Raw genomic sequence first — 25327 nt, 5'->3', positions numbered from 1 at the left:
ACAAAAAATAATGGTTGTGCGGGGGAAGAGAAATAGGATAAAGTTGTGTACACACCTTATTACATGTATTTAGTTAACCCTGCCAGTCACAGAAATGGTGTTTTGTCATGGCTAGGTAGCTAGTTTGCAGCTGGGATTCTAACAGCATAGGACAGAATTGATCCTATAATTGTTACAGTTTTGTCAGCTCACTTGCAGTGTATAATGAGCAAACTTGAGAGGATTGATGAGCACAATATGTGGCCCCGGAGCTGTTGTGTGTTACACAGCATCTGCTTGAAGACATGCAGTCTCCTGAGTCCTGAGACCTGAGGTCATCCATCGGGGGAGAGCCATACAACACATGCAGTGGCAGGGCTTTGCATCCTCTTTAAGCTTGCTGCCTGAATTGAAATGTAGAATGTTTTTAGAATCTTGTTTGCATGCATTTCAAATTCCTTGCTGCACAGAAGTCAACCCCCAAGTGTATGACCTTTTGGTAACACTTTACATTACGTTCCTCTAACAACTGTGTATTTACATAGTAGTTACTTAGTAAATACATGTGTACTTATACATAATTACAATGTTATTATGCAAAGTTATATTGTACTTTATGTGTAAGTCTTTTTGGATGATATATGCAGGTACACAATTGCAGCAGAAAAGGGTTAGGTTTAGAGTTAGGGTTAGGGTTATATCGTGCAAAAAGATTTACACATTAAGCACATTGTAATTGCATAATAACATTGTAAATATATGTAAGCATACATGTACTTACTAAGTAATTACAATGTAAATACACAGTAATAAGAGCCACGTAATGCAAAGTGTTACCAAACTTTTTTAGTGATCACCAAATAAAGAACCTTCGACAGGCCAATCATTAGTGTGGTTCGATGCATTAATCCTCTGTCTTTAATGTTTGTTTCTGATTCCAGCTGGTGAACGAACAGCAGGAAAGCAGACCCCTCCTGAGCCCCTCCATTGATGACTTTCTGTGTGAAACAAAATGCCATGGAGCCTCACGGCTAGTAACCTCGAATACAGCAGGTAACTGTATTCTGCACTCTTGCTTAGGATGAGATCCTTGCTCCAGTGAGTCCTTAATAGAAAACTGGTCCCAATAGATCAGGGGTATCCAAACTTTTTGCATTGAGGGCCAGATTGACTAACATGCAATGAGCAGCGGGCCACAGATATATAACCTGTATTACATAGTGTGCACATGTTATATAACCTGTATTGCATAGAGTGCACATGTTATATATACATTGTTAAAAAACTTATATATAGCAAACTATGCTAAAGTTACATAAGTATTATTCACCATTAAGCGGTTGCTTACGATGTTTTAATGTGAGCAGTCACCCAGATACTGAAGTCCAAGATTCTTGTTTATGTTCATTATAGAAAATGTCTGTTCACATATATATGTTGAACCAAACAAACTCACAAACGCTGTGAAGCATGTCATCGCACTGCAGTTCAATGGGTTCCAACTGCAAGTTCTCAGGTGTTTGATCAATATTCACTGTGAAGGGGCAAAGAAAATCTGAATGCCCTTGTCAGTCACTGAAAAGTCTTTAAAATGCTTGTTGAACTCTGCAATTAAGGCTGATATAATCAACACATATTTCTCCACTGATTCAGGGATACTTTCATTGGGAAAACTGTCTGACAGCTTTTAATGATGGGAAGCGCACAACATTGTGATCTTTGGCATGCTTCTCAAACAGGAGTTTCACTACAAGTGCTTTGACAGCTGAGTGCATTTGTGAAACGACAGCATTTTTCCCTTGGAGGCTGGTATTGAGTGCTATCAACGAAAAAGTGATATCAACGAAAAAGCCATGGTCCGCTAACCATGCAGGATCTGTGAGGCCATTAAGAGGATCTTCTTTTTCTCGTAAGAACGGCTCGATTTCTTATCTGAGTGAAAAAAAAACGTTTCAGTACTGAACCACTACTAAGCCAGCATGCATCGGAATGATGTATTACATCACCATATTCAGCTTCCACTTCAGTGAGAAAATTCCTAACTTGCCTATGATTGAGTGCTCGCAACCGAATAAAATTGATTCGAACAGATCGGACCCCCTTGTTATTCCACAAAGGCTCTGGAGATCAAGGAGCTCTTCGGTGACATTGAAATTGTAAAAATATAAGAAGCTGAGTGGTGTCAGTGCTCTCATCACAACCAAGTGAATAAAAGTCAAAACAAAGCCCCTTTTCAGGCAACTGCTCCTGTATGTTACTTGCCAAATCCTCTATTCTCCGTGCTATTGTATTCCCAGCTAGGCTGACATTTAGAAACTCTTGTTTCTTTTCCAGTCATACAATACCCACTATTTTGCAGACACACTCCTTTATAAAATCACCTTCAGTGAAAGGTTTTCCATGCTGTGCAATCAGTTGTGCCACTTCATAGCTAGCTTGAGTAGCTTTCTCTTGAGTTGTGGAAATAAACGTTGCTGTGCTGACAGATTTGCCTCCAGCTCCTTTGCCTTTTGTAACCTCTCTGTTCCAATGTACTTCTTATACAACGCTTCAGGCTTTGTTTCATAGTGTCATTTAACATGAAATTCCTTCATAACTGCGACTGCTTCTTTACAAATTAAACAAACACATTGCCTTTATATTCTGTAAAAAAATCCACGGTCAGCTGTGGAATAGCCTGGATTCGAACTCGCGACATCCAGGCTATAGAGCGCATCCTGCACTCTAGCGAGTGCTTTTACTGGATGCGCCACTCGGGAGCCCCAGGAGAGTGCCGCTTTTAATGGTAAAATTGCATTGTGCCGGGGCCGGATGAAGACAGCTTGCGGGCTGTGTTTGACCCGCGGGCTGTAATTTGGACAGCCCTGCAATCTCCCAGATTAAATCGACAGATTCTGATGATTCTAATGGTGAGCTGTGTACAACTACAAGAGATAAAAGGAGTTTTCTGTAATCATTTTTGTAATTCTAAAATTCCTTATAAAAGAAAATAATACTTAACATATGTTTTGACAATCTTTAAAATCTCACTAACATTAACTGTGCTGCTTAAAATACAATTAACTGACAATTAAAACCTTTAATCTCCCTTTATTTCTCTGGGAAACATTATTTTCCCTTTAATGCTGATATGCTGAAGATTAAATAAAACATCCCTCTGGGTTCCTATTACTTCAGTTTCTAATTAGGAATGTATTATTTATTCACTAAAAGAATGTGCCATCTGTGAATCAAGCTAAATTCAAATAAGCTAGAAAACCCCATCCAACAAAACTGTAATACATTCATTTGAAAAAACAATTGCTTTTTCATTATTAAACCATTAATTATGTACAAGTGGCTGCAGCAAACATACAGTTGTATAGGTTTTCTTGTATGGGTGTTTGGATGTTTGTTTCTTGAAAGCTTGTGATTTACAGTCGCTGACAAAAGTATTTTGGCAGTTAAAGAAAACCACAAAGAAAGTGATTTCTATCATTTCATATTTGTATTTTATGTGCCCACCCTTTGCTTCCTTTACAGCTCGCAGACTTTTTTGTATTTTGATACCAGTTTCTGGCATCTTTCTGGACATATTTGTGCCCATTCTTCAACACATACAGCTTTGAGTTCTGCGACTTTGGTTTCCTTTTTGCAACAGCAGCCTTCAAGTCAATCCACAACATCTCGATGGGATTCAAGTCTTGGGACTGAGATGGCCAATCCATAACTGTAATCTTCCTTTTTTTCAGAAATTCCTTTGTAGACTTTACAGAATGCTTAGGGTCATTATCCTGCTGGAATACAAACTTCTGTCCAATAAGCCTTCTAGCACTGGGTAACAAACTGAGAGAAAATGAGAACATTTCTTGATATTTTGCAGCATTCTTTGATCCTTCTACAATATAAAGGTCGCCAGTGCCTGATGAAGAAAAACAAGCCCATATCATCACACAACCTCCACCATGTTTAACACTGGGCATGATCAACTTTTCTTTAAATTCTTCTCCTCTCTTCCTCCAAACATATTGTTGCTTTTTTGCGTTTTTGAATTTGTCTGACCATAACATTTGGTTGAAGAAATTATCAGGCTTCTTCAAGCATTCAATGGAAAATAATCATTTTCTTTTGTGTATTGTTTATAACAAGGTTTGCATCTTGGTTTTCGCCCATGGACATTCATCAATGTATTGTTGAATTGTTCTCTCGTGAATTTCTTGAGCATCTTCTCTCAATTCTTGTGTCAAATCTTTTGCAGTAATCCGAGGATTTTGCCCTCTCGAACAATTCTTCTTCCAGATTTTACAGAAAACTTTCTTGGTCTCCCACTCCTGGAGCTAGTTGCAGTAGCTCCTGTTTTCCTGTGTTTGTCAATAATAGCCCACACAGTGCTTTTCCGTAAAGCAAGTCTTTCTGCTATTTTTCAGGTAATTGTAAATAATTAGCAACCCATCTGGTGTTTTTTTTTTCATGCTTAGAAAATGTAAGCATATTATTTTAAAGTAATCTGTTTCCTGGCATTCAGCTGGATATTAAAGTAAATCAAGATGATAAAGAGCTCAGTATGTACCTGTGGAATTTCAGGATTCATTTTAGTTTTCACAAAAAATCATATATATTTCTCAGTATGGCAGAGCAGACAGGACCTGGCATGACAACAAGATATATTAAACATTAATATATGGCTTTGTCAAAATTTCAAAGATTACATCTGTATCGAGAAAACTACAGAGCAATCTAGCAGTAATACCAGGACTGAACTTCCTTTTGTAAGGAAGTAAACAACTACAGAGACCATCAATTAACAGGTCTTTTTCTCCTTTCAGAAAATAGGAGTTACCACTAGAATAACCGCGTTTATAGGCATACCTAGAACAACCATGACTGGTCAATTCGACCGGCATACTAAAAACAACATAAATATTATAATGAACTGACAAACAATTGAATATAAGTCGTAGTTTTATTCAGGAACATTATATAAAGCATCTACACAACCAAAACATTGTAAATAAACGGACATTTGAACAGAAATGTGTTTGTAGGGGGGCTCCTTAGTGGTGCATCCAGTAAAGGCACTCCTCGTGGAGTGCAGGATGCGTCCTATAGCCTGGACGTCACCGGTTAGAGTCCATGCTATTCCATTGCCGACCGTAGATGGGAGTTCCCAGGGGGCGGCGCACAATTGGCAGAGTGCCGCCCGGTGGGGGAGGGAGGGTTTAGGTCAGCCAGGATGTCCTCGGCTCACCGCGCACCAGCGACCCCTGTAGTCTGGCCGGGTGCCTGCAGGCTTGCCTGTAAGCTGCCTGGAGCTGCACTGTCCTCCGACGCTGTAGCTCCAAGGTGGCTGCATGGTGAGTCTGCAGTGTGAAAAGAAGCAGTCGGCTGATGGCACACGCTTCGGAGGACAGCGTGTGTTCGTCTTCACCACTCCTGAGTCAGCGCATGGGTGGTACCGGTGAGCCGAGCTTAAATAATAATTGGATATTCTAAATTGGGAGAAAATAATAAAAAATAATTGCCGACTACTAAATTTATAAAAAAAATAAAGAAATCTGTTTATATACAGACATATTACATAAAGCGCAACCTCAAAAAACGGTAAAAAATTAAAGAAACAAATATTTGAAAATAAATTGGTGTATATACAGGTATGTCATAAAAACTGTACAACTGTACTTTTTTAAAAATAAATGGGTTTATATTTCCAACATAACAAAGCGCATATACGCAGCTGAAGCTATGTGTTTATATACAGACATACTATAATCGAAATTACATGAATAAATAAACATTTGAACAGAATGGGCTTCAGTCAGATTTTTGTATATACAATAATATAATGTACATACAAAATTGTACAACTGAAACAATGTAAATAAGTATCAATTTTTTTAAATAAATGGGTTTATATTGCCTACATAACAGCGTGCATATACACAACCAAAGCTATGCGTTTGTACACAGACATACTATAATCGAAATGACATGAATAAATAAACATTTGAACAGAATGGGCTTAATTTACAATCATTTATAAATTATAAATGCTGGCACAAATCACACAGAACCTGCGCTTTTCAAAATATGCAGTGCACTTACCGCAGACTGTCTTTGTGCATTTGGCACAGCTATCAACAGTAACCCAGGCTTCTGACACCAAATGTTCCACGGGCATATAGTAGTACAATGAAAGCTTCTAATTCCTCCAAGGGCATTGACCAGGGATCATGTTGGTGTCCAGTCTACTTCAGAGCCAGATTGTCATTGTCTGTCTTTGCTGCCACAGAATCGATGTTTGGTAAAATGTGCAGTAATTCCAAACACTGCTTTGCTGTCCTGTGTCTTAGTGATCCATTTGCAGTGTGTATTGGTGTAACAATTAATTTCTTAGAAAAACATGTGACTTATAGTAACCAGCGCAGACAGACAGCCAGGCACCGTGAGCTGTCAAGGCTGATTGATGTGCTATCAGGAGGCTTATTGAAACAATATAAATGTCAACAAACTGTTCACTTGAGGAATGCAGGCTGATATAATCAAACTTCAATATATGGCTGCAAGTCCCGACTGATAAATACAAATAATAATATGTTTTATATGTATCGGTCAATTTGACCGCTCATGGTCCGAATAGGTATGATCTCGCTAATTTTTGCAGCTACTTGATTCTGTCTTTTGTCAGGGCAATTAGTACATATATGTAGGAAAAGTCAGGAAGGCACAGCTCTGTATCTTAAACACACAATCACTGCAATTTAAATTTAAATTCCAAAAACGGTCAAAATGACCGCATTGGTCATTCTAGTACAGACAGACATACAGTAGTGTGTACAATTATTAGAACACCTTAAGATTAATTATGTATATCCTTTATATACCTACCTACATTAAAACCTCTGGGTGTGAGAATTACAATTTTCGGTCTGTAATCAGTTAAATAGAAACAATAGGCACACATATGTGAAAATGTTAAACCACTTTAATTAGGCATCTTAAACAACTTCTGCAAAGTCTCGTGCATTTATCATTTGTGGCTACGTGTTCTTTTTCTCTTACTATTTTAAATTAATGTCATGTGTGGCCTATTAAAGTCATCCATTAAATTAGATAAATAATTTGCCTATTTTTACAATTTTCCAAGATTTTCAATTTGAAGGGTTCTATTTCATAAGCACAATAAATCAAAACAACAGAATCAATGGGGTGTTCTAAAAAAATTTCCACACCACTGTATTTGACAATATGCTCCAAGCTAGACAAATTGTTTTCTTAGTTTTTCTTATTTTCTATAAGTTTTACCTCTGAATTATGATTGTACTGCAGCAGTGTGGAGTAGTGGTTAGGGCTCTGGACTCTTGACCGGAGGGTCGTGGGTTCAATCCCAGGTGGGGGACACTGGTGCTGTACCCTTGAGCAAGGTACTTTACCTAGATTACTCCAGTAAAAACCCAACTGTATAATGGGTAATTGTATGTAAAAATAATGTGATATCTTGTAACAATTGTAAGTCGCACTGGATAAGGGCATCTGCTAAGAAATAAATAATAATAATAATACTGCACTTTAAAACATGTGTTATAGTATAAAATAGCTAATTTTATATGAAATCACATGTGTACCAACAAAATTAACAGGTGAGCATTGATTACATGGATGTGATTTGGATAAAGCCGTTAATAAAATTAAAATGCTTAATAAAAGGTTGAAGACAGATCAAGTGACCCATTTTGTCATCTCCACCCAGTGCTCACGACAGGTCTGGATCTGTTAGACCTGAGTGAACCTGCAGTGAAAAGCCATAGCAAGAGTAAAAGGAATGAGCTGACACTGGGGAACGAAGGGTTCAAGGGAACATCCTACAGGAGGAAGACTGAGGAGACGGAGCTGATCAAAGTGGACATTGAGCAGAGTATGCAGAGCTCCCAGACCCCAGAGAGAGTGTCATTAGGCTCCGGTAAGAAAACTACTTGATAGAGAATTCACATTCAAAAGTTTATATATGTCATGATTTACTGTCAAATGCAGTAGTCAGTTTGTAAGCATACCGGATCACTTATGCTACTTGAAAATGATGTCATCATTTAACGCAAGTTTAAAAATTCTAGTCCCATTACTGTAGCTTTAGATGGCAGCTGCCTAGGCGATAATGACAGCTCTACTCAGATCCTGCTGCGGGGAAGCTCACGATGCCACTGCCTGGGGAAGTGCTGCTAGAGATAAACCTCTAAGGAAAACCCACAGTGTATTACTCCTGAGTAAAATTGATGAGTGCCTTATACACAGTGTTACAGGGTCACCCCCAACTGCATCATTTGTACATGTGAAGAGAATGCTTGTTTTTTGTGCTGTAGCTGTTAATAATGTTGGTTTTATATAAGTTATATAAGGGTATGGACATAAAATCTAAACTAAGTAACATCTTAGTTTATTTGACAGGAATGGAATGAATTTATATTATAAGGATATTTATTTTTGAGTTTGTTTATTCGTTAGGCTGATAAGCGAGATCCTAGACCACACCTTCTTCTGACAATTTGTTCAGTTAGCTGCTGCATTACAGTACAATAAGAGGTCTGTGTGTATTATTTATTTATGTATGTATGTATTTATTTATTGTAAATTCCCAGTCAATATCCAGTCACCCCTGGAAAAGTGGGAGGAGGTGAATTTACATGGAGAAAGGAATGGAAGTAGAAAATGGAAAATAGAGAAAAGATGCTCTTCTAAAAATGCATCAAGTGAATTCCTATGGTGAGCAATTTTAAACATCAAAGCATTTCCCCTGAGCCTGTGTTTACTGTTATCAGTGTTCACTGTGTTTATTGTTGGTAGTGCATTTGGAGAAGAATAAAAGTTAGTAAGTACACTTGCATTGAATTTAGTACTATAAACTATTTTTAAAGCGTTGGTTATTATAGTGACAGAAATTGCAGGAATCAAACGAAACAAAGGCTTCCGATAAACACAGCCCCTCCAATTTGGATTTATTCTATTTCATATGACTGTGTGATTCTCCCATGATTTCAGCAACCAAGAAAACATGCAGCCAAAACAGTCTGAACAGTCTTTTAAAATAGTGAACAGCACTGTGACCGGGTAGCGTTAGCAGTGAGACTCAGAGACCAAAATGCTTCAGTTCAAGCTCTCGCGCATTTATTTACAAATCACCAAAACAAAAGACACAGTCCAGTCCAGTCCAGTCCAGCACCGCACCATACCTTCACCATCACAATCCTAACTAACACCCATGATCACCCTTTTTATACACCTGTGGCTGCCACATTCCCACATGTTTTTGCAGGGAGGAATTTAACTCCCTCCCTGCCACCCAACATTCCACACACACCCACGTACCGGCAGGGCTTTCACCCACACTGCCACAAGCACTTTAAAATATTACTTTCATGAAGTGTAGTTCTTTCAAAACTAAAATCTGAAAATGTTGCCAATTTATAACTTTGCCTGTAACATGTTCATAACTACAATGGAGCCCAACTACTTTATTTCTTATGGTGATAAACAAAGGGTTACTAAAGCTGTTACTGTTGTCTGTTATAAAAAATACTCTTTTCTACGGGTCACAAATTATAGCATGCATTTTAAAGTATCATATTTCAGCAGCTTATCATACTCATAAGAAGCTGTGTTCCTGTTTTACATTTAGAGCACCTGCTGACTGATTTTTGTTATCAATCAAGTTCGAAACACATGCTAAACATTAAATATTTAAGGCCAATTACTTAAACTTTTGGCCTTGAGTAAATGAGTTCCCTTTTGACTGTGGTTACTGTAAAGAGAATTTTAATTAAATGACTAGAAGAGCCAACACACATGCAGTCCAGCTAAGTAACTTCAGTACTGACATATGGCCTATGTAACATAAAAATTAAATACGACTTGAAACTCTACAGTTTGTACTCAGGTTGGCTAAGAAGATTTCCTCATTGATGTACTGAATAACATATCAGTAAATGAAGTGTATCATGCGCCCCTGGTTCTCTTTTACTGGTTTGCTTTAGCCCAATGTTTAAAAAGGTCAGTTCAGGAAAATTACTGCCTCAGGCAAAACAGCTCTAGTGCAAGCAGCATTTTACAGGGCAGTATCCCACAGTGTTAATACACAGTGCTGAACATTACAGAATTACAAACTGATTATTACATTCTGTAGTGACAAAATATCCCTTTACAGCATGACGTGTGTGCTAGCCAATCACTTAAAATAAACATTTTCATTAAATACATTGGCTATGTAAATGGGGCTCAACATGTTTTATAAGTTTACTCTAACACAAATCGTGTTGCCCTTGTTAGGTCTACAGAGAACTGGACACACACGCAATCGCCTGCAAAAGGTTTCTTGGAAGCCAACTCCTCATCAGAACTAGAACCAGCCCCAGCATCTCAGGTAAGGTATACTGTACACTGTTTTTTGCTTTTTCTCCCTGTATTTTTTCAGTGCTTTCCCTTGGCGTATAATTTACCTCATATGCAGTATATGCTGTTCATCATATACATTTTTCCTCATTTTAAAACTATAAGAACCTAATATACGCCAAGTAAATCAAATAACGCCTTCCTCCCTGTTACAGTAGGTGAAAGACATGAGCCATAGTTATGAGAGTGTGCTTTCAGTCTCTGTCCTTATTTCAGGAAGACTTTCAATTACTGAGATTTACAGTGCATTTTTTTTTTTTTTTTTGGATTGCTTTTCAAATTGTTGATTTGCAACAGAGCGTGGCAGATTCAGCAGCTTGTGCTTTTTAAACCGAAAAGTAACCTGTTTGATAAAATGTATTGACTGGATGTTGCATTTTATTTCGGTAGAGATTCAGGGAATTTATTTTGATTTGAAGTTAATACAGTTTGAAGAATTTCTTTCTAGTGGTTACTAAGGATTGCTTTAAGTTAATCAGAGCTGACAAGTTTTAAAATCCACTGACATGCATGGAATTCTGTAAAGGTTCAATTTTAAATAATGTTTACAATGGATTTCTACAGAGGTAGCTGACTTTACATGAATTGTTTCTAACTGCACTGCAACAACATAATGGTTTGACTGGATTACAAAAATGTTGAATTCTATTGCAGTTACACTGTATTTTACACATGTGATTGGGCATTCACAATGTAATCACTATGTAAGTAGGTGAGTAATGTTAGTGTAGTTAGAGACACTTAATGTAAAGTGTTACCTAAAATGAGGATGTTGTTGAATTGTCAGTGATCAATCAGTGATTGATGTACCTTGCTGGGGATAAACAACTGAAACAACAAATTGATTTTTCGAAGCACCTTTCGGGAGCCAGGTATCACATTGGGAAATAATTGTGATTCTGACATTTCTAATTTTCTTTTTTGTATATAATATTCTGTTACTATTAATATGTTTTTTGTTTGGTTGGGTTTTTTTTGCCTGTAGGAATATGTCAGTGGCTTTAGAAATTATATATTGTTACAGAATATTCTATTCTTATAAAACTTTGTATAAATAAAATGAGATATGGATAGTGGAAAGAAAGAAAGAAAGAAAGAAAGAAAGAAATAATGAATTTAGGATAATGTGCTCTCATAGGTGCCCTCTTCTTTTATAATGCGTTTGGTTTCTATGTGTAATCTATCCAATAACTGCAACGGTCAATGTATTCCAGCTGTAATGCAATTTCACATTCCTCATGAAAATGATTAAAAATAAAATAAAGAATCAGCAGCAGTTCCAGTTGAAAACCAATGACTCAGCACAACTTTTTTTTTTCAGCAGTCTTTCTTTGAGAAAAAAAAAGCTAAAAAGCCATTTTAAATGTAATAGAATGGCTTTAATTATTCTAAAGATGATCAAATTGAATTAACAAAAATGCTGCAACCAACCTCTTTACAGGGTTATGTCATGCACGTTTTGTTTATTACTTTAAACCAGTCAACCCCAAAGATCACTTCTCTTGATTTGATTATATGAATATTTCCTGGTATATTTGTTCTACTGCCGACTTACTTCTTTATTACAAAAATAACAGAACTGTGTGCAGTAAAGGGTTGTTTTTAATAACTGTAACTGTAAAGGCTGGGAATAGTGCAAGCAGTAAAATGTTTAATATACTGTATATCCTGGAGATGGTTTTTGACCTGAGCTCAAATTATAAATGCAAATGGAACGTACAATGCATCATACAGTTTATCCTAAAAAGTATGGAGATTATTATATACAGTAATTGTGCTTTTAAAACATGCAGAGCAAAGCTATGCATATTGATTTTGCAGACTGACTGCAGCATGTGGTGCTAAATGCTGGGAGAATAAGAATAATTAGACAATGATAATAACGAGCACAAATATACACATTTTAGTATGTGTGTGTTTCATAAAAAAAAAAGCATTTGCAGATTTTAGGATAATTTATTAACCCTTTTAACTGTGTATCCTAAAGCGATATCAGCAACTGTAAATACCTTTTCTGTGCAGTAGATTTTAAATGGTATGGCTCTGCACAGGTCTGGTATTTAGTGGTTGGTTTTAAAATAGAAAGGGAGTAAATATTCGGTTTTGGGTTGACAGCCAAATTCAGGTCCTACTAATAGAAAATAAATGTACTTTTTTCTATGTTCTTTAACAATGTAAAACCTCTTAACCACTGTCTTTAGAGGAGAAAAATATCACAAACATCTACCTGTGCCAGCTAAAGGGAGTTTCATCTGTGTCAATAGGCAAATTGAGTCAAAACATTAGTGTCCCAGTTAGTGTAACCAGACATGGTATTGATTCAGTAGGACCAACATGAAACATGATGGATCTGCCTTGGTAGTGCAAAAATAAAAACAATAACAGGTAAAGCAGTGACTAACTAAGGACTGTACTGATAAAGGCTTAACATGATAGGAAATGGATTGCAGTCTTATTCACGCTAATGTTTTTTTTTTAATAAGGCCTCATGTCCCTTTCACCTTACTTGTTGTTTATTTTTCCATCACAGGCTGATTTGTGTCTTGAGGATGCCTGCATCAGTTCCCGTGTCAGAGAGCAGCATCAGGATATTTCAGGATTTAGGCTTTTGCATACCCAAAATGTGTACTTTAATATTTTGCAAAATGTTGGTATGCCACAACACAAAAGGAGCCGTTCAGAACTTGCTCCTCTGTCTATAAAAACTCTCTGTATCATTTCCTAACACCAGCAAATTTCTCTATGAGCAAACAGAAACTAGTGCCTATATTGTGGGGACCAATGTGACTAACCACTCATGAAATTATTCTATAGGAACTACTACAATTTCTAAAAAATATACAATAAAATGATGTATAGACACAACATATGTTTAAATAGACCCATATACAATTACAAAAAGTAATGTTAAAAAGCCAGAGGTACTACAGTTAAAGAGAAATAATTAGAAATATATGCGAGTGAAGAAAAATATATATTTACAGGACCAACCTTTATAGGAAATCTAGGTATTACTGTTAAACAGTAATAAAGGAATTCCATAGGCCGTGCAAAAAAAAAACATTTCAATATTTGTGAGTTAGGTTAGGAGGTATGACCTAGAGATTATAAACTTCTGGGTAAGTGTTTTGTGGTACAGTATCAGTATGCTTTATTGTATAATGCGCTAGGGTGACAGATGTTATGTAGTGTAGAGAACGAAAAGAAAAAAAAAACAATGTGGAAAACAATAAACCAGCAGAGCGTACTGTGAAACTTTAATCTTTAAACTGATGCCTGAAGGAATGTGGCTTCAGTTGTGGGCTTCTTTCATTTTGATTTCTCTTGCAGTTTAAATGAGTAGTTTCCCCTCTGGCGACAGCTATTCAGCATCTGTTTTTAAAGTACAGAGGCGTATGAAAGAAATCCTTCTGTCAAAGATCTCTATGAATCTCACATTAAACAACCTTGTTAACTTGTGTCAAACTGAGGACAGTGCCGCTGTGGAGCACTTTTTTTTTCAGGACAGTAAAATACAGTACAAGAGATTGCAGATATTATATAACTACAGATAATGAATCTAATTTAATACAACTGACTCCAGTGTCTTGAATACAGTCCTGTCTAGGAATCATTCGTCTCGCTACAGTCAAATCTACTTGTAACAAACACTTAAGGAAGTACAGCACTGGTCACATATAGACTGTCGATCTTTCATTTCCGAGTCCCTGACTATAATGAACACTGATTGAAGGCAGTGCCTACAATGTTTTTTATTTCTATTGTATTGTCAAATATTTATTTTCTGTGTTTCAAAAAATCACAAGAAATAAGATGTAGAATGACAGCATCTAAACAATTAAAATTTTGAGCAGCTTGGTGAAAATGCTTGAAAATATCCCCTTCAACCAGTTGCTTCAGCATTTGCATCGTGTTTCATAAGCTTGATTGACATACATTATTAACTGGCAAATATGTACCATGTTTACGTAGTGTCTGAACAATAAAGACTCTATTGTTTACAATGGTTGTAGACTTTGCACTAATGTATATTGCACATGTATGGCAGCGCATTATACATTGAGTGCTTGGTCGATTCTACAAGCAAAACGCTTCTAGTAGTTATTAAAGCCAGTGTTTCAATTAAGGTCGACCACTGCTGTCAGCATAATTAATCTTATAAATCTTTTTGATGTACTTTACTAAACCTCCTATGACAAATTATTTTTTTAAAAAAATCAATAAGCCTACATTAAAAGCATTGATATGGACCCGATGACCCTAAGCTAAGAAAAACTCCAGTAACGATTACTTAAAAAAAAAAAAAAGAATATTGTTTCTGCATTTAAATGAAGAACCAACCTCATATATTGTAAACCCTAGACCTCTTTTGCATTAAGCCTTTTTTTTCCAGTGAAAGAAAGTCAAATTTAGGTAACATAAGTTTTAGCAGAATATACAGTATGGCACAATTAGCTAGTGAGTTAGTGAGTAAATGGATATAGGCAAATTAACTAAAATTAAGCATACATGAAAAAGGGGTTTACAGCATCTGTGCAGTACTGATATACACCTAAGAAAACAAAAAACAAGAAAATAATGCCATGTTTCATTTTCAATATATCCCAGTCAAGCACACACCTCCTACATTTAATATGGGCTGAAATAACAGCTGTTCAAAAGAATTGAAGTGTCTTTTATAATTTCTCAGAAAAACTTCTTCGTGTGTGTAATTCCTTCATGCACTGATTGACTGTGATTGCTGGTTGATTGGTAACTTTTGAGAAGCAATTGTGTGGGATGCTAATTGTTCAGTGATATAAACAGTCCTTGATGTGTAGGGAAGGGATACACTAACTTTTCCAACAAGAGAAAAACAAATTAGAGGGATTCATGAAGTTACTGACCTTGAGGGTGTTCCTGTGTGTGTGTTTATTAATAGGGTCGACTAGGCAAGGAGCATCGCTGGGGAAGCTCGATCCTGTCACGAAATCATTCCCTGGAAGAAGAATTTGAAAGAGCAAAGGCAGCTGTAGAGGTAGGAAGAGCACTACTGGGCTGTTTTGGGTCATAGCTTCTGTTTCCAATTGAACATCTTATTTTAACAGTTATGATTGAACTATATTAAGAAGCACTTTGCAGTCTACATATTTAACTATACCGGTAACTATAACATGGGAAATGTTTCCGTATGAAGAGTATCTGTCCCATTTAATTACACTCCAAGTGCTCTTAGCAATCCAATTATCATATGCTTGTATTGATCAAAATCTGTGCATAGCGATCAATTTCCAAAATAACATGTATTAAATCCTATTACATGTTGTACACTGCCAGAACCCAAAAACCTGATGAAGACATTAGTCTTAATGTTTGTCTGCTTCATGTTGACTATTTACAAGAATTCTGTGAGTTTTTATGAAAACATATAGAATATTATTATTGGATTACCTGCTCCAAGTCAAACTGATTGATACAATATTTAACAATGTTGATAATTGGTTCTTGCAGCACTAAAACATTGTACCAGTAACACAGCTACAGAGGATTTGATAACACAAGCTTAAGGGTTAGGTTTTAGCTATTAGTTCCTATTACAGTAATCCCATACATGATCTTATCAGATGGCCCTTGATTATCCTTACCAAGTTCAGCACCATTAATCACATTTCTACTATCTAATGAGAAGAGGATATTAAAAAGGTCCGGGTCCCGTTCTTGGAAGCTGTTTTCCATTGAGTTTCATTGAACTGTCATGTTACTTCCTTAGCAGCTTAAAATATCATATTTTCAAGCAGAGTGTGGATGATGAGATACTAATTATGGCATACATGTACTGTACTGCTGTTCTCCTGCTGAAAATAAATAAATAAATAACCTCATTACTTCAAATGTAATTTCCTGATACATTGTCTCCCTTTTACTAGTTTACTGCAGTAAACCATGTTAATTAGCATAAAACATGGTGTGGTAAAATATAGTATAGTGAAAGCATTTTAACATACATGCACGCTTAAGAACAGAGAAGCATGGTTAATTTGCTACAGTCCAAGTTTGCCGTGGTAGAACTTTTACAGTGGGTGTGCTTTTCTTTAGATTAACACCAAATTTGTTTTCCTTGATTTTTTTTTTTTTTTCTAGGACTGGTGGGCATGCCTCTGTGGATAACATAATAATAAACTAGTCGAAATGAAAGCAAATATAATGCTACACTGTATTCAGTAAGAAACGAAGAACTATGAATGACGATACTGTACTTCTCAGAGGAGAAGAAATCGTTCAAATGCTGTTGCTCGTACCATGTGACTACTTGGCAGAGAGAAACGTCTGCTATAAATAATGATACATTTAAATGCACACAGACAAGAAGAAGATTGATCAGTAATAGAAACCTGTAAACCTGTAGCCTGTAAACTGAGCTGAGTTCAGCATTTGCCTTGCTCTGGTCTGCTGAATATCATTGCTCTGTGTTTTACAGTAAGACAGATATAGTCACGCTGTATTTCAAGGGGAACTTTTAACTATTACAACTAACACTATAGTAGTGTCCGAATCTATTAGGACCCCCGATTGCTTCTGTTCGGATTTGTTGTGCATATGAAATCAAACCACTACACCTGAAAATCTTGGAAAATTGTCAAAATAGGCAAATTAGTGATTGTCTAATTTAATTGAAGACTTTAATTGGCCACAGATACAATTCATTGAAAATAGTAAGAGAAATGGAACACTACTGCAACATCTTTTATAAGTGCTTTAAAACACATTTAACTCAATTTCAAAGATATGATCGGCTTAGAGTTGATATTTATAGGGATCGGACAATATATCTACACAGTCAAAACACATCCCCACCCTTGCATAGTATAACTGAGTGCATGGTTCTTACAGTAGTGCAGTAGTGCCTTGACCTTTGTACTGAGATCTGGAACACCGAGCTCTCAAGTAGTACTGTAGGACACGGAAGTATGCTTTTTATTTGAAAACAACAATTTATATTTCTTCTCTTACCACTAAGCATGTCAGTAAAACTGGCTACTTGTTTATACAGTATTAATTTATTATATTGTACCCAACATGTATCAATAGGTTGATAGGGACTTTCAGTCTTTCAAACCTGTATCTAGATCACGGAAAGCGTTTGATTGAAATCCATTTAATGAACTGAATGCAGAACTGGCTGTAGTCCATGAAGTTCAAACTGCGCAGCAACACTGATATGCTTTTTAACTAACATGGTCACAGCAGTTAAACACCCATTAACATCGGCCTCATTTCTAAGCTCCTTTACCTGCATCTCAGTATGAATTTGCAGCCCCTATCAGAATTTTACAGCCTGGTATGTTTCTTTTATTATTAATTTCATATAAAACCACTTTGAAATTGCTTTCAACAGAAAGTAGTTTAAAAACACACTGAAAACTGATAAAGGTATATTGTCTGGGGAGATTTAGAAGTCTACACATTTCAGCTTATGAAAATCACAAATGGCTTTTTCATTAAAAGAAGCATATATCACTGGAGACCCAGAAGAAAGCCACCAGGTTAATATTATTAATGAATTAATTTATTTATTTATGTATTTATTTATTTATTTCTTAGCAGACGCCCTTATCCAGGTCGACTTACATTGTTACAAAATATTACAAAGAATCACATTGTAAAATATCACATTACACAATATCACATTACAGAATATCATTACAGATATGAGCATTTATAAAGTACAGTAAAATCAGTAGATAGTAAGATAAAATACAAATAAGAGCAAAATAAAGAATACACTAAATAATTACATTTAAGAGCGAATTTGACTAAGAGCAGTAAACTTATATTTATAATGTTTTCTTAACAGAGTAAATTCCATTAACAGCAAGTAGTATGATATATTGATAAGAAGGATTTAAAATAAGCGCAATTACAAAAAATGTGAATGCAGATACCTTTAAGAGTAAAACCGAGTACAAGATACAGAAAATAGTTATAATTAAGAGCAATAGTAGAATACAGCAAAAGATGGAGCAGTTCAGTGCAAGTACAAGCTGATGCAAGTACTGGTACAATTGGGTGCCATATAGTCCAGTATAGTTGAGAGTTGTGAGGTTTACAGATGCTGTCTGAACAGGTGTGTCTTGAGGAAACGACAGAAGGTGGTCAGGGACTGAGCAGTCCTGATATCCGTGGGTGGTTGTTCCTCCAGAGGGGCAAGGGTGGAGAAGGAGTGGGCTGTGGAAGCGGGGGAGCGGAGCAGGGTACAGCTAATCTGCTGGTGGTGGAGGAGGTTTTGAAGAGTTTGCAAATGTGTGTGATTTTGGAAGAGAAGGGAGGCTAAGTCATCAGCTGAGATAGAGGAAGGCGGAAGGGGGGGCTAAAGAGGGAAGAGAAGGTGGAGAAAAGTTTATGGGGATTGTTAGTAGAAGACTGTATGATAGAGTGTACAGTGGCTCTCAAAAGTATTCACCCCCCATGGACTTTTCCACATTTTATTGTGTTACAACATGGAATCAAAATGGATTTAATTAGGAGTTTTTGCCACTGATCAACACAAAAAAGTCCATAATGTCAAAGTGAAAAATAAAATCTACAAATTGTTCTAAATTAATTACAAATACAAAACAGAAAATAATTGATTGCATAAGTATTCACCCCCTTGAGTCAATATTTGGTAGAGGCACCTTTGGCAGCAATTACAGTCTATTTGGATAAGTCTCTACCAGCTTTGCACATCTGGACACTGCAATTTTTGCCCATTCTTCTTTGCAAAATTGCTCAAGCTCTGTCAAGTTGGATGGGGACCTTTGGTGAACAGCAGATTTCAACTCTTTCCACATATTCTCAATTGGATTGAGGTCCAGGCTTTGACTGGGCCACTCCAGGACATTGACCTTTTTGTTTTTAAGCCACTCCAGTGTGGCTTTGGCTGTATGTTTGGGGTCATTGTCCTGCTGGAAGATGAATCTTCTCCCACGTCCCAGGTCTCTTGCAGACTTCAGCAGGTTTTCCTCCAGGATTTCTCTGTACTTTGCTGCATCCATTTTGCCCCCTATCTTCACAAGCTTTCCAGACCATGACGCAGAGAAGCATCCCCATAGCATGATGCTGCCACCACCATGCTTCACGGTAGGGATGGTTTTCTCAGGATGATGTGCAGTGTTAGGCTTTTGCCAAAAATAGCACTTAGCGTTGAGGCCAAAAAGCTCCATTTTGGTCTCATCGGACCATAGAATCTTGTTCCACTTGGTCTCAGAGAAGTTTGCCTTCTGGCAAACTCTAGCTGAGGCTTTCTTTTTGCCACTCTCCCATAAAGGCCAGTTTTGTGAAGCACCCGGGCTATTGTTGCCGTATGCACAGTGTCTCCCAGCTCAGCCGTGGAAGACTGTAACTCCTTTAGAGTTGCCATAGACCTCTTGGTGGCCTCCCTGACTAGCGCCCTTCTCGCCCGGATACTCAGTTTTTGAGGACGGCCTGTTCTAGACAGATTCTCTCAATTTCTTAATAATGGACTTTACTGTGCTCCGGGGGATATTCAATGCTTTGGAAATGTTCTTATACCCTATCCCTGATTGGTGCTTTTGAAGAACCTTTTTCCGGGTTTGCTTTGAATGTTCCTTCGTCTTCATGATGTAGTTTTTGTTAGGAAATGTACTAACCAACTGTGGGACCTCCCAGAGACAGGTGTATTTAACCTGAAATCATGTGAAACACCATAATTGCACACAGGTGGACTCCATTCAACTAATTATGTGACTTCTAAAGACAATTGGTTGCACCGGAGCTTATTTAGGTGTGTCATAGCAAAGGGGGTGAATACTTATGCAATCAATTATTTTTGGTTTTATATTTGTAATTAATTTGTAGATTTTATTTTTCACATTATGGACTTTTTTTGTGTTGATCAGTGGCAAAAACTCATAATTAAATCAATTTTGATTCCATGTTGTAGCACAATAAAATGTGGAAAAGTCCAAGGGGGGGGGGGGGGGGGGAATACTTTTGAGAGCCACTGTATGATAGCATAAAGGAAAGGTATAATAGCTTCAAATTGCTGACTTAGGTACAATAAAACCATATAGATTGAGAAGTATTTTTTTTTTACTAGAGGTTGAGTTCAAGTCCTGTTTTTGAATCTAAATTAGGTAACAGTATGTTGATATGCTCTTTGATATGTGTATAAATGAAATCAAAATTATTTTTCAGGTTTTTTTTTTTTTGTTTTTTTTTTTAATTTAGTCGTCGCCAATTCTTTTACCCAGGTTTTCTCCCCAATTTAGTATGCCCAATTATTATCTGTATCCTCGGCTCACCGCTCGCAAACCCCCCCCCCCCCGCCGACTCGGGAAATGGCGGCTGGAACACGCGTCCTCCGAAACGTGCTCCTGCCAAGCCGTCATTTTTCGCACTGCAGATCCACAGCGATGCCACCAGACCTATAGTGCCGGAGGTCAACACAGATCTGATGGCTCCACTGCAGAACCACAGGCGCCCTATCGGCCACAGGGGTCGCTGATGCGCGGTGAGCTGTGGATTCCCCTGCCGACCTAAGCCCTTCCTACCCGGGCAGCGCTCAGCCAATTGTGTGCCGCCCCCTAGGAACTCCCGGTCACGGTCAGCTGTGACATAGCCTGAATTCTAACCTGCGATCTCCAGACTATAGGGCACATCCTGCACTCCGCGTGGAGCACCTTTACTGGATGCGCCACTTGGGAGCCCCCAATTATTTTTCAGTTTTTCAAAAATTATTTAGATTCTTGTGTGCATGTAACCTCACAAATTGCAGTCCTCCTTGGATGTCCTCACAAAATGTGAAACATTCCTAATGAATTATTTAATTACAGTAAGTGATTTTATGTCATTCATTGGCAGCTTTATAGTTTTTATATCGAATTAATGTACTAAAACATCAAGACATCTGCAAGCAATGCTATAATGAACAGTACAAAAAGCTACTAAAAACATATACTCATTAACAGTGCCCCACATGGTTGATTGTTTATGACATTTCAATAGTAAAGCCACAGCGTTTTACTATACAGTACCATAGTACGCCATGGGGAACTTCATGTAAATATACTTGACAATATAAATATACTAGACTTCTGATTTTCATGTTTTACTTCGACAATTCAATTGATACCTGCCATTTGTGTATCTCAATCACAACTGAGAAATGTGTTAATAGTAAAATTGATTTAATTAACTTTTTTTGTTTTCTGTGAAACAACTCAATTGGCTTTTAAATCGACCAATCCAATCATTTACAAGCAGGATGTACAAATGAGGTTGCAACATGTTAATAAGAGACTAATCTTTATCAAAACTATAATGAAAAATAAAGTATTATATGCTGGACACACTTTATTACAACCGTTATGTGTAACTGTATTTACATAAAGATTAATCACTTCTGCTTTTAAATGAAAAAGTAAGACTTGCGATTTAAAAGAACGTAAATTAAATCAGTTTGACTATTAACACGTTTCTCAGTTGCACTATACTGTACTGTAGATAAAGTAATATAATTGGTGGCATGCCATCTTCTCCCTAGCCACTGTGGCTTAACAAATACTGTATGTGACATGTTGTATACAATATGTTTTGATTACACTATTATTACATGTGGTTGCATAGTATTTCCTAATTGCATTGTAAAAACACTACAGTACATGTGCAATTACACCGTAATTACACAAGAGCGAAAATATTTAATTTTGTAATAACACATGTGTAATTAATTACAATCAGGAGTAACTATGTGTTATTAATGCCATTTTATTTGTAAAAGTAGAAACAAGTGCCACAACCCTTCTAAAAGTTTACCATATTAAAAGTGTAGTTAAATAAATCATAGTGAAAGCATGGTAAAGCATTGGTAAGCACTGTAAAGAATAATGAGGTATGGTAAAGCATATTTATAAACATGGCAAACCAGGGTTAACTATGGTAGATGCATACTGCAACAATGGGAAAAGCATGGGAAAACTGCAAAAATGATGCAACTATGCCCTCGAGTGACATTCTCAGTCATTCTGTCAATTCAGAAATTAGTTACATATAACTTGGAAATGAAGGGATCACATTTACGGCTCTGTGCTTTGTGATTGGATGTAATCTACCTTAAATAACGTGTTCTATTTATAACTCTGAATCAAAACCGCAAGTGTTCCATCTACCTGCACATAAACCTGCCACTGCAGGGTCTTGCAAATTAATAGCACTGACTCTGGTCTGTAGTTGGAAGCAGTATCTATGATAAATGTATGACTGTTAGGAGATCTGTGGTTTTAGCTGATGCAGCAAGAGAGCCACATGCGAAACGTGAGGCTCCATATATTTATATCCATGTAATAGCCTCAATAGTCTGCATGCACTTCAGTAAATATAAAACGGCAATAAACAGTTAATGCCAAACATTGTTTGTGCTGTTTGTCATCTCAATAGATTGACATTATCACAGCGCATTCCTGTCATTCATCCAATGTGGTTCTAAAATTCTGAGGTCACTTTTCCTTCAAAATGTCACAGCCTACTGTCTCTGCTCATACAACCGTTATTTTAATGAACCACTCTGTAGGCAAGCTACAGTATGTACCAGACCTCCCAGTAATACATTTTAATGTGTTTCAGTGCATTACATAAGTTAAGGTCGTGATGCTTTTTCTGGCTTTAACAGGCTGCCAACCCTAACATTCAAATGTGAGCTAATGTAAGCTGACATGCATTGCTTTTTGACAGCAGGAATTCAGTTTCTCTGCAAATGTTAAACTTGTGCAGATGTGAATTAGGTTCTCAAACAGAGATTGAGAATATAGAGGGTAATGTTCTCCACTGAATTTGCACTCATACTTGTCATTTGCAGTGGGGCTGCAAAGATTATAAATGGGCACCAAATGCAGCCATGCTTAAAGAAGAAGTGCTTATTCATGTTCAGTGTATGTTAAGGTTTAGTATGAATAACTGCTAAAGTGAATTAATGTTAACTGTGTGTGAGTTTAACGGGAAAACTCAGCAGGAAGTAGTATGTTTTTATTATCACATTCAAATTACAAGGCGTTCTTGTGGCGATTTGTAGTGCAGTTTTTAATTGTGTTATCATTACAGACTAGGGTTATATATATATATATATATATATATATATATATATATATATATATATATATATAAACCTTTATACCATACACTTTTGTCATAACTGTTTGTATATAAAATATGTATTACAAGATTCATCTAACCTTTTATTACATTTAAGGATGACTTTGAAAGTTATGCCACATGAAATTGAAAATGTGTTATTTATAGAGCTTCTGATTTTCGGTTTTAACCGCTAAAACACGATAAAACACCCCCGATACAAAAAAAACAAATCGGTGGATAGCCAATAAACACCGTAAAAACTGTGGAAATGGTTAATCTTTTCACGTTGACTTTACCTTTTTCACATTTAAAAAAATAAAACCTACTACAAAAATAAAAATAAACATATTTCCATGTGCTGCTGGCAATGTCCCGCCTTCCTGACCTGTATCTATCAAATCCGCCCCAACTACTGAGTGACAGCACATTTCTACATTTCTATTGGAGACTCCGCTTGCGAGATTTAAAACGAGATTACAATCAGGATGGAGGCTTGTTAGCGGGATTTAAAACTGTATTACAGTTAAAACACGGAGGATTTAAAACAGAATTGTGGCGAAATGTACAAAAATGCGTACACAAAAAAACCCTAGAAGAATGTGACCATGACCATAGGGATTTCGTTGTGGAAGACAGCAAAGGAAAGAAGGTACAATTTAAGTGTGCAAGCACTGCCGAGTTACTATACATATTTTGACACACACACAAAAAAAACGCTCAAGCATTTTGGAAAGTAACCGAAAACACTAATTTCATACGGTATATCAAAAACGAAAGCCCAGAAATAAAACGATTTACATAAAATTCGAAAATAGCTAAAAATAAGCACCGAAAAATACAATTAATAAAACCCGAAAAACAGAAGCCCTAGTTATTTAATAATATAACTGTAGCATTATTAATATTGAGATTTACCGTATCCCTCTTTGTGGTCGTTATTTTCGGCAAACCCCCCCTGCGAGATTAATTTTTATGTGAATGTAATGCGGTAGGTCGCCAGATTATTCTGCCAAAATACAGATTATTACAGTACCCGGATACAGTATACATTACATTACCTGTAATAACATTAAAAAAAAAAAAAAAAAAAAAGTTATTCAAATGATTTTACATTTAAGTGTGAATTAATACTTCTTAAAAATGGTCGGCCCCCAAAAATAACAAACTGAAAAGTATTTGTTGAAATGTTTTCGTAAAAATATGATCTAAATTAAATGTTTTATTTTCGGATAACCATAGTTAAAAGCCACTATTTAGTATTTTTTGTACAATAAAAAAAAAAGTTTTCTTTTTATGGTACTCAGTTATTGTTGTTTGTTTTTTTTTTTAATAAAAAAAGGGATATTTAAATATCCAACTAGGAATGTGCTACCGAAGAATTACAGTAAGAGGCTTTTAATTATTACCAGGGATACTTAATGATAATGCACTTTCTCTTGTGAATCTAATGTACAAGGTTAAATGTTATTATCTTAGACGTTTTGTTCACATAGCCTCTTGATTGAAAACCTCAAAAGATTTTTTCTGCAAATTTTAACATTAATTAGATTAGATTAGCAAACTCCATTAAGGGAAAGAATATCCTTGCTTTTCTTAAATCAAGACAGACAAATGAGCCCTTTATATAAGAATGATTTCTAGGCAAACATGGTATCCAGTAAAAGTGATTTTCACTGATACAGTAATACAGATTAGTGGTGTTCTTTATTAAAGTGTAATTGAGCATCAATTAGGTTCTGAGCAGCCAGGAAGACACTGTTCAGAGCCACAGTAGAGTTGTGTGACTTTATCAAAGTGTAGACACAAGGGCAGATGTAAAAAG

General features: G+C 36.5%; 1 protein-coding gene across 4 annotated transcripts in view; it reads left to right on the top strand.

Annotated features, from left to right (window-relative positions):
• LOC117416460 (PEX5-related protein-like) overlaps positions 1–25327 on the top strand; it is a 106795-nt gene that overhangs the window by 66682 nt on the left and 14786 nt on the right. For all 4 annotated transcript variants that reach the window (XM_034027538.3, XM_034027535.3, XM_034027534.3 and 1 more), the window contains 5 exons: positions 921–1032; positions 7706–7915; positions 8589–8712; positions 10273–10366; positions 15317–15412. In XM_034027538.3, the coding sequence (XP_033883429.1) occupies positions 921–1032; positions 7706–7915; positions 8589–8712; positions 10273–10366; positions 15317–15412 (636 nt within the window). The remainder of the gene's footprint in view (positions 1–920; positions 1033–7705; positions 7916–8588; positions 8713–10272; positions 10367–15316; positions 15413–25327) is intronic.

Source organism: Acipenser ruthenus, chromosome 12, assembly GCF_902713425.1.
Source record: "Acipenser ruthenus chromosome 12, fAciRut3.2 maternal haplotype, whole genome shotgun sequence".
Classification (NCBI taxonomy): domain Eukaryota; kingdom Metazoa; phylum Chordata; class Actinopteri; order Acipenseriformes; family Acipenseridae; genus Acipenser; species Acipenser ruthenus.
Note: the sequence above shows the minus strand (reverse complement) of the source record. Positions and strands in the feature narration are given on the sequence as shown.